Source organism: Malus domestica, chromosome 03 (assembly GCF_042453785.1).
Source record: "Malus domestica chromosome 03, GDT2T_hap1".
NCBI lineage: Eukaryota > Viridiplantae > Streptophyta > Magnoliopsida > Rosales > Rosaceae > Malus > Malus domestica.
In genome coordinates, this window is record NC_091663.1 from 29,265,162 (window position 1) to 29,276,631 (window position 11,470).

General features: G+C 38.8%; 1 protein-coding gene across 1 annotated transcript; it reads left to right on the plus strand.

The window, feature by feature from the left end:
• Positions 1-1,848: 1,848 nt before the first annotated feature.
• On the plus strand, positions 1,849-2,377 carry LOC139194792 (calcium-binding protein PBP1-like). Its single transcript, XM_070819707.1, has 2 exons — positions 1,849-2,195; positions 2,368-2,377. The coding sequence occupies exons 1-2, from the start codon at positions 1,849-1,851 to the stop codon at positions 2,375-2,377; spliced, it is 357 nt and encodes a 118-aa protein (XP_070675808.1).
• Positions 2,378-11,470: the final 9,093 nt, after the last annotated feature.

Below are 11,470 nucleotides of genomic sequence, written 5' to 3' on the forward strand. Positions count from 1 at the left end.
TTAGTTAACGAGTTCAACATTGTGTAATTTTGACATCATTGTTAGTGTATAATTGGCTCGATGCAAGTTAAAAAAAAGATGTGAAGAGAGTAATCTCATGGGAGATGCAGAACAATAATCTAAAGTTTTAAAAGTAGGTGGTCTCCATCTAATTGCATCTAATTTGATTTATGAATTAGAAGGTGTGTGCTCAAGTATTTCTCCTTTATCTGGTTTCTGGTTTATCTAGAGTATTCCAAACATGGCATCATCAACATGCAACGGCTTCTTGTGCTCGGACTTGTTTTCTCAAGCGTCTAACGAAATCCAAGTGGACCTAATTTGTTGGAGAGTGGGTTACTCCATCGCGAGCCAAGGCTCCAATACTAACCACAAACTCCCCTACTTATAAAATATAAGGCAGCAAGTGGGGTACTCGCTTACACTTCCCATCACAGGTCAATTTGTGGTTAGCCTCGTTGGCGTATATTTAAGTTAGTGTTGTACTGTAGTGGTGAAAATCAATTATGTTTATGTATATTGGTGCGAGTTTGATTCTCACCGACTCTCCTTCCCATGACAACTAACTATTTAATCAAGGGAATTTTAACGAAAAACACCCGGTACTGTTCACTTTAACGAAAAACCACATTTTTACACTAAAAATTCAATCCTGGTACTATTCACTTTACTCTTTATTTTGTCCTTATCATTAAAACTCAAAGTTTTCAAGCCCTTTTCATTAGTTTTCTTTTTAATCAACTAACGCTTGTTAATTGGCAAAAGAATTGAAGAAGAAAGGAAAACTTTCATTGAATAGATTGTTGAAATTACATAGAGACTTATGGAGAGTCTATTACCCTCGTACTATAACACCTTAACATTAACAACACCTTCTCTAACATAAATGATTCTATGAAATTGTTACACTTTTCACATTTTCAGCAGTCCATCATACTGTCCGATAATCCTAAGAACGTTATCGCTCTACTAAAAAAGAGCTAGTGTTTTTCTTTTCTCCTTTTTTAAAAGAAATTGTGTCACAAACTCAAGCAGAGATTGACTAAATTGATCGGATGTCAAATCTTAATTACTTAACTAACAAAAATCAAATAGTAATGATATATCAATCAATTATTGACAAAAAAAAACAGCGATAATAAATCAATCAAATATTAAAGAGACAATGAAACCATAAAGATATTGATAACATACAAAAAAAACTAATTATTTTAGTAATAAAATTTTTTCAAGGTTCTTGGCCAATTTTCCAAGAAAAAACTGTACTCCTAGAGCTAGCTAGTACAAACAGCTAGCCCTTGGCCGTGACGCTCCTGCTAATAAGTTATCCAAAACAACAGCAGCATCACTCGTAAATTTAAGATAGATAGAGTATCTAATTGCAATTTAAAAAAAAAAAATTAAAGCATTAATTTAGTAAGGTTTATCTGTAATTTCCTCTCCTATACTGAGCTAAAGTTTATTACTTAGTATAATCGCACCAATAGGCATAAAATCCCCGAGATCCGATGCAGCTTCCAGGAAGGAGATGAGCTTCATCACACAACCAAAGAAAAAAGAAGGAAAGAAGTTGCTGCTAACAGTTAAAATGGGCTAACAAGAAAGTCACAATAATAATAATTTATAGATATATTATTTTCCTTATATATATTCGCACCTCAGCTCATCACTCCTCACTCCTCACTCCTCACTCCTCACTCCTTACTCGTTAAATAACCCCCTCCGGCCTCCATATTCTCCATCATCCATATCTCTTTTGGGTCACTTATAAAGCTTTCGATTATCTTAGTTTTGGATACTAATTTTTCATTAATCATGATAGCATTAGATCATCATTATCAAAATATCATGAGTGCAGTTGAATTTGTGGACTACTTTCCATCCATGATTGCAAGGATGGGAGACGAGGGGTTTATCGGGGAGCTCTGCAGTGGGTTTCGATTGCTGATGGATGTCGAGAAGGGGCTCATCACTTTTGAAAGCTTGAAGAGGAACTGCGTTCTGCTGGGATTGTATGACATGGGAGATGATGAGCTTCTGTGGATGTTGATGGAGGGTGATTTGGATGGAGATGGAGCTCTCAGTCAGATGGAGTTTTGTATTCTCATGTTTAGGTTAAGTCCAGGGATAATGGATGGATCTAAGCAATTTTGGATGGAAGACTTCGATCACCGTCGTGTAAATGATCATCAAATGTATGTAGGCTTCCAATGATCAATGTATTATCTTGTTGTCTGTCTATGGTGTATCTTCTTATTCAATTAATAATGACTTTGATAAAGTTGTATCAATGATTGTAGAAAAGTAGTAGGTTTAGCAATTTCAATTCATTATTATGTTGTGGTATTTTGCTCTTTTATGTATTAGGATTTTCTAATTGAATAAGGATTCTGATTGTTTTCCCGCTTCTTGTTAGGGTATAAGATTGCTTTCCTGTTTGCTTCATTATTTCTTTATATAAGTACACTTCTTGTAACTTTGTGTAGATTAAGTCTTGACAAGATGTGACCTTCTCAACTTATTTTTGTTTATAGAATAAGATTCAGCGTTTACAATTCCTTTTTCTTCTTTTCTTGTCCTTTGATTTACACACACACACATATATATGTGTGGTTTGCAATTCCTTTTTCTTCTTTTTTTCTTCTTTTCTTGTCCTTTGATTTACACACACACACATATATATGTGTGGTTTGCAATTCCTTTTTCTTCTTTTCTTGTCCTTTGATTTGTACACACACACACACATATATATATATATAGTGTGCACGCGCGCGTGCGTGTGTAGTTCAAGCACCCATATGCTATGTAATTTTAAGTACACTCTCTCCTTGATTTAATTTCATATATTGCAATGTCAGTAGAGACGCTTGCTGGTTCAATCGCATTTAGTTGGCATATAGGAAGCAATGGTGCTATGTGGAACTTGGCATGGAGATGCTGATTATTAGAACAATACTGACGCGCAGTGGAAGATCTTATCGGGAAGAAATTTTTCATTCTGACGGAAACACGGATAGTACATTATGTGTTTTTATATAAATCGTGGGAAGTTTTAATATTTAAGTTGTTAACTTTTAAACACACATATCACACTATTTATTTAATAACATATAGTGTACCATCTCGTGTTCCGGTCATATTGAAAAATATGTTTTTATCCGGCCTTTAGCATAACTCTTGAAGCTTCCTGAACCTCCAAAAGCAAAGGTGCTAATTTACCCACAAAAAGTTCACATGAGCACCCTAGTGGCCTAGTCAGTTGGATTTTGGATTTTATAGTTGTGTGCATTTGGCCTAGTCAGTTGGATTTTGGATTTTGGATTTTGGATTTTATAGTTGTGTGTGGTGTCAGAATGCGCGAAATGGTAAGTAATATTACGTGACATGTTGACTTAATGTTACTAGTCCATTGAAAATAATGCATGTCAAATAGACCTAGTAGCAAGTCATTTTATTTATTTGAAACGTGTGGATTTATCACAAACTGTTTTTAAACATGTCACCAACCACCATTGACAAATCACTAAGCTAACAAGTGACGAGAAATAATCAACCTAACCACATTAACAAATTGATTATAAAACTCTTTTAAATCCATGATTTAAACTTATAATCTCGAGACCAACACAAAGTAATTATCAAAATTTATAATATTGCGCAGTGCATTATGCAACACAGTACACCTATACGTAAATATCAAGTCAGGAGTACATGAACAACTCCAAGGAAAAAGAAATTGGACAACAATTCCATTGCAAGAAAATAGCCGGACAGCATCTTCTTTCAACCATAAAATTGTATTCTTTGATTCTTCCTTCACTTATCTTATTTGTGTGGAGCATGAAAATAAATAGGGAGAGTAAGAATCATAACTTAGCTAGGTTTAACTTTAGCTGTATGAAATTATTAAACGATTGAACAAAAGCTACTTGCAGTTCAATTAATCAAAGTAATCATTCATATGCACATCATGATCATTCATGAACAAGGGCGAGATCCCTCTATATATCCAATGTAACGTCCCAACCCGAAAATTTTATTTCGAAAAATAATTTCGGTGATAGACCCAATTCAAACTCTTGTTTAATTTACTACCATTACACATTATTCTTTAATTAAAATTCCTCAATTACTCACAAAAGTCCGCCACCAAAATTTACTTATAAAAAACATATGTTTATATTTTTAATTTAACACCAATTTATTTTCTTCACTCTAATTCCCAACAAGAGGTCAAAACTCAATTATTTAAGGCTGCATCTAACCCTGTTAGACTGCCTACATATCCTCGAGCGGGATCAAGTCTTTCGTACTTCATCATTTATTTTTTTATCCATTTCTGAAAATATTCTGGTAACGGAAATATTCAACATTAGCTTTCATAATCAAATCACATCAAATGAATACCAAATATGGATTTAAAATGGTCAAAAATTAACATATTTTGCAAGAATGTACAACTCAAGGAGAGGAACATTTTTCATACCTGGGCCGAGGTCCAATTCGGCCGGGAAAAGCTCCAATTTCACCCAAACCCGCCGGAAACCCTAGAAATTGGTGGCCTCGATCCGTCACCTCCGATGTTTCGCCGCCCCAACCAATGCATGGGCTTTGTTCCTAAGGTTTAGGGGAGTCCATTGATGGTGGTAATTGAAAGATTTAGCTTCAGGATTTAAGGAATCGCCACCACGAACTTGATACACCCATCGTCGGTTTTTCACAATTACAAGCCTAAATTTCATCAAATTTGGGGTGGAATGGGTAGATGAGGGGTTATGGAAGAGGTTGTAAGTGGTGGATGGGTGAATTCCAACTGAAAAATGGCTGAAATTTGCAAGAATCAAACCGGGTCACCACCGGGTACACGGGTCAACGGGATGGGAACCCGTTTCTCCCTCATTTTCTCTTCTCTCCTTTCCCCTCATTTCCCTCTTTTTGATTGGTCCCTTCCTCTCCTTCCCCCTTGATTCACCCACCTCTATCTTTTTCTCTCCTTTCTTTCCCATCACAGCCACACACGTGGCACATCCATTGTTCTAGATTTTTTGGAGCTTTCCAAATTAATTGTAAAATGCCTATTTTGCCCTCCACTTCAAATGTCAATAACTTCATCGTTATAACTCCGTTTCACAAACGGTTTCCGCCTACTCGCATGTAGGGTCGTCCTCTATCCAAATCTGTCAAGAAATCCCATACAATCTCTGAGGATAAAATACGTCATTGTATCATTACGTTAAGCCAACTAGGGCATTTTTGTCTTTTCAACTTAACGATAACTTTTTTTACTACATACATTATAATAATTTCTGGAACCAAAACTTAAATCAATTTTTCACAACCATAAATCAATTTATTTTCGATTTTTCTCCACATATTCATATATTTAAATTTTCAGGGTATTACATCCAAACACAAGGTTTTTGCACTTTAGGGAAAACCCAAATCATAGTTTCATGGAAAGAATTAAACCTAAGTCTAATCTGGAAAAACCCCATTCGGTTTTGGTTTAGAGGTTCCAACGGTCAAACAATTTTCAATTTCTAAAAGAGTCGTTATTTTGTCGTTTTCCACCACCACTAATCTCATAGTCTCTAGAACCTGACTTCAATTCTCCATGAGAGCAAATTTTTATTTTTTATTTTTATAATCACACACAAACTTTTCTTCTTTACAAATTGAACTCATGTTTATATGTCTTATGGCTCTGGTACCACATGTTAGCATATAATTGACAAACACCAAGACCAAAACATGAACTACAACTATAGAGAGAACCAACCGATTATGTGTATACAAGAAACCAGGAAGGAAAACATACCTGCAGCAGCACCAGAACTCGAAGCCATCGCAACAAACTTTCAGTGATCCTTCTCTTCTCTTATAGATTATCAAGAGTTCGACTCACAGATAGGATTCGGTCCAATATGAGGGTTAGTTTTGTGAGAAGAGAAGCCAATACACACACACACACACATAGACTTTACCAAAATAGATTAGGATTTCCTATCAAAATCCTCATAGGAAACAAATACTTGTTTTCGTGTCCTGCAATTTGATCTCAATGCTATACAAAATCCGTCTTTGTCAAGGATTAGCATTCCCTTTATTAACAAGACTTTCTATCAAAATTGAATACCTATAACTGGTCCTAAAACTTCTCTATCTCATACTTGAATTCAAGAAACTCACAATGTCAAGTTTTTTTTTTTTTTTTTTTTAATCAAAGATAGAATAGATTAAAGAAGAATAGGAATGTTTACATCGCGGGCTAGAATATTAAACAAAAACTTCGGCCCAATACAATCCCAAACATAATCACCACCTTGCTGGAAGGCAAACTTCGCCACCGAGTGAGCCGCATGATTGCTCTCTCTAGGTACGAACTAAAACGTCACTGACATTAACCTCTGTACTAGAATCTCGATGTCACCAAGTATGCATTCAATACTGTAGTCGTGTGAGGATACCTTTCTTAGCATCTTAATGATACCTAAAGCATCAGATTCAATTATCACCTTATCACAGCCATTTTCAATACATGACACCAGAGCACTCCGAATAGCACAAGCCTCAGCAGCCGCCGCGCTATGACAAATGCTTGTTCCCGATCCTCCGGCAAATTGAAGCAGACCAGCAAAATCGCGTCCCACCCATCCTACTCCAGTTCGCAAAGAGGAACAGCACCAAGCCGCATCAGTATTCACTTTGATGGTTCCAAACTTTGGTTTCGTCCAGTGCAAACGTGGACTTTGTTCCGTCTTGAGATTATTGGAGATCAGCTGATCTTCGCACTTGAGGCTCAGGGACAGAGCCTCGCGAAACTCATAAATGTTCTTTCTCCATAGCATCATGACTTCCAAGTGCTGTCTGTGTACACCATTAAATACCACGTCATTTCTGTTCTTCCAGAGCCTCCACAGACCAAACGCAACTTCCTGGAGTATCTCCTCTGCCTTATCCATATTCTTTGTACTGGTACAAATTTTATCCCAGTTTTCCAGGAAGTCGGCACCCGCCAACTCATGAGAGTTTATGTGTAGAGGAGAGCCAAACCAGAATCGATGGCTAAATTCACACTGAAAGAACAAATGATTTTCCGATTCATCAAAGGTGTTACATACCCCACAGATATTTTCCACTCTTATTTGTCGTCGTTGCAGGTTATGTCGCACCGCCAGAGCTTTATTGCAGCACTTCCATAAGAAAAATTTGATTTTGTTGGGAACCTGTAACTTCCAGATTCTTTTCCATGTCAAATTGTTCTTACGGAGCATACTGGACGCACCCCGTCCTTTCTTGCCCAGGGCGCCATTCTCCATCAAATTCATTGCCACTCCATACCCAGTTTTAACCGAGTAGTCGCCATTCACCGTATAGTGCCAAACTAATCTGTCAAGACATCTAGATTTGCTAAGGGGTATGCTTAAAATTGTCCTAGCTTCATCCCGATTGAACCCCTCCGTGATAACCCCTTCCTTCCAAGACTTAGAGATCGGGTCAATCAAATCCCGTACCTTAATTTCTTCTAGATTATCCAATGGTTTAGCCAAGAAAGTAGTAGGAGTCGGTAGCCACGGGTCCTTTCGAATATTAATGCTTTCCCCGTCTCCTACCCGCCATCTGACACCGTGTTGAAGGACCGTTCGGCTTTCAAAGATGCCTTTCCATCCCCACGAAGTATTCCTTCCTTTTCCAGCATCCTTGAAACATTTCCCTGGGTAGTATTTATCTCTTAAGACATTTGCAAGTAGAGAGGTGGGATTTTGGATCAAGCGCCATCCGATCTTAGCTAGGAACGCCAGGTTAAAGCACTGAATATCCTTAAACCCCAAACCACCAGCTGATTTTTGTTTCATTAGCTTATCCCATGAAGCCCAATGACATCCCCTTTTCTGAGAATTGCCTCTCCACCAGTAACTCCGGACTGCTTTCTCCATATCCCTACATACCCCAATGGGGAGTTTAAAACAACTCATAGCGAAGTTTGGCAAAACCATAGCAACTGCCTTTATCAAAACTTCCTTTCCAGCTTGAGAAAGGAATTGCTCTGACCATCCTGCTAGCCTGGCTTCCATCTTATCCCGAATCTCCGCGAAGACAGCTTTCTTGGATAGTCCAAAATCAGCTTGCAACCCAAGGTACTTCCCGAAACCATCCTTATGTGGAATCCCCAGCGTATTCCCAATCCTCTTCTTGATCCTTTTAGAAGTCGAAGTTCCAAAGAAGATCGAACTTTTAGATAAATTAATTTCCTGCCCCGATCCATTAGCATACGTATTCAGAATATCTACCACACCTTGGGCCTCCTCGACCGTAGCGTTCCCAAAGAGGACAGAGTCATCAGCGAAGAAGAGATGGGTAAGAGGACTCCCATTGGGAGTGAACCTGTATCCATGAAGAACTCCACGCTCCATCCCTTTTTTAATCAAGCTGGAGAAGCCCTCCGTACATATTAAGAAAAGGAAGGGAGATAAGGGATCCCCTTGTCTCAAACTTCGCTGCGGTTGGATGTAACCCGTCGGTGAGCCGTTGATGAGGATACTGAAGGATACAGTAGAAATGCATTCCTTAACCCTGTTGCAGAAAAATGGCGCAAACCCCAGTTTAGACATCATGGAGAGAAGAAAGTCCCACTCAACCCGATCATAAGCCTTAGCCATGTCCAGCTTAATGGCCATTCCTTTCTGCATATCTTTGCTTTGGTGGTTCAGGGAGTGAAGAATCTCGTGAACCACCAGTATATTGTCCTGAATTTGCTTCCCAGCAACGAAAGCAGATTGGTTTTCACCTATCACCTTCGGCATTATCTTTTTGAGTCTGTTGGTGATCACCTTTGCCAGGATCTTATAAATAACATTGCAGAGGGCTATAGGTCTGAATTGTGTCATATTCTTCGGACATTTAACCTTGGGAATAAGAACTAAATTTGTGTGGTTTAATTTCCTCAGCAATTTTCCAGAGTGCCAGAAAGCTTTGATGGCCTTCACCACATCCTTACCCACTGTCGTCCAATGATCTTTATAAAAACATCCAGAGAATCCGTCAGGCCCCGGGGCTCTGTCGGAGGGAATTTGAAACGCCGCCTCTTTTATTTCCTCATCAGTGATAGGTGCCACAAGGTCACGATTGTCCTCCGGTGACACCCTAGTATCCATACATACTTCAACGTCCCTGGTTTGATTTGGCCTACAAGACTGAAATAACCCCGTGAAATAAGAATTGGCAATATCACAGATATCATTATCACCGGTATGCCAGATCCCATTGGAGTCCTCTAGACCCTTTATCTGATTGTATCTCCTTCTTTTCAACGTTTGAGCATGAAAAAATTTTGTATTTTTATCTCCCTCTCTTAGCCACTGAACTCTAGATTTAGCTTTCCAGTAGGCTTCTTCGTTTCTATGGGCAGACCGAAGATCCTTTTCTTTCAATTTGACCTCCTCAGAGGCGAATTGACTGGATGTGTATGCCTTCCTGATCTCGTCCTTCAACTTTTCAATAGCTTTATTTGAATTTCTGCCCCTGCCTTGGTACCACACCTTAAGCCGCTTCCTGAGCAATTTTAGTTTTTCACAAATCCGGAAGGCATGGGAGCCCCCCAGATGACCATCCCATTCATGTGCCACAAGCTCCCGACATTCATCCAATTTGCTCCACCGGGCATCATACGAGAACATCCTCCCTCTCCGCACTTGCATCTTTTCAGTGGAAAGGACTAGCATGGCATGATCCGATCCTTCTAGCACCAAATGCCTGATAGTCGTGTCCGGATAAATGTTATTCCAGCCCATCGTTGCTAGCCCCCGGTCAAGCCTTTGTTGGATTGGGAGGGACTCCTTGTTGTTTCTCCAAGTGAAAGGGTATCCTTCATAGCCAAGGTCCATGAGTTCGTTACTGGCCACGAACTCCCTGAAGTCTCTCATACTGGAAGCCGGTCTGTAGTTTCCTCCTTCTTTTTCTTCATTGCAGAGTATGTCATTAAAGTCTCCAATTAGAAGACAGCACTCCGACTCCTGCTCGATTCTTTTTCCCAGCTTCTTCCATTGATCCTTTCTCTTCTTCTCATCCGTACTAGCATAGATAGCGAAGAGACGCCACTGCTTGTTTAACATATCATCCCAGATCTTCATTTCAATAACAAACTCCTCAGACTTAAGCAAAGTAACCTGAGAACCATCTTTCCATAAAACACACAGTCCGCCACTGAGCCCATGAGGTTCCACAGCAAACATATAATCCAGGCCTAGACTCTTTTTCAAAAACCCATAGCGATGACTCTTGTTTTTTGTTTCCAACAGTATCACTATGTCGGGGGTGTGACGCCGGTTTTCTTCCAGCAGATTGTCAACTGTCAGGTCACCCCCGATACCCTGACAGTTCCAAATGATTAGCTTCATGGGGCATTGGAAGACCCCTTAAGGCTGGTCTCCTCCGCCTCTACAAATAACCTCCTTTTTTGTTTTGTGCTCCTTGATTCCAAACAGCAAGCCGCCTCTACAATGTCAAGTTTTTTGAAGATCAAGATGTTGCAGAATTGTCACAAGGCAGATTTCTTTTTTAAGAACAAAATCAAACTGAGGTTGCTTCTTCTGAGGATAATTATAGGGAGATTTTGATAACTCCCTCATCTGCAATTCAGTTGGAAGAAGATCGACCTATTGAAGATAGAATGGAAATAGATTTTGGGTCTCAAGTGCAACTGCAACAAAATCAAATTCCAGGGTCTGAAGTTCAAGGAAATCCGAGCACTAAAGCTATTAATGAATATACGATTCCATTGAGATAATCAACAAGTATCAAGAAGACCACCATGTCAAATGAATATGTTTATCTCCAGGAGAGTGAGTTTGATTTGGGCAATATAGCTGATTTCTCACCTACTCTTAGGCAATGAATAGTCATCAACAAGCATTATGGAACATTGCAATGAAGGAGGAATTAGAATCGATGTCACAAAATAAAGTATGGACATTAGTGGATTCCAATTCTCAAATCAAGGCTATATGATGCAAATGGGTCTATAAGACGAAAAGAGATGTTCAGGGCAAAATTGAAAGGTACAAGGCAAGATTGGTTGCCAAGGGTTTCACTCAGAAAGAAGGAGTCGACTACAATGACACTTTTTCACTAGTTTCTTCCAAGGATTATATGAGAATCATAATGGCACTAGTTGCACACTTTGATCTGGAGTTACATCAAATGGATGTGAAGACTGATTTTCTCAATAGTGAACTACAAGAAAACATTTACATGCAACAACCTCTTGGATTTGTTGAAAGGGGGAAATAAAATATGGTATGCAAGCTCAACAAGTCTATTTATGGACTGAAGCAACCATCAAGACGGTGGTTTTTAAAATTTGATCAAGTTGTTACAAAGCATGGTTTTGTGGAAAGCAAATTGGATGATTGCATATACATTAAGTGGTCGGGTTCAAGCTTTATTATTTTGGTATTGTATGTTGATGATA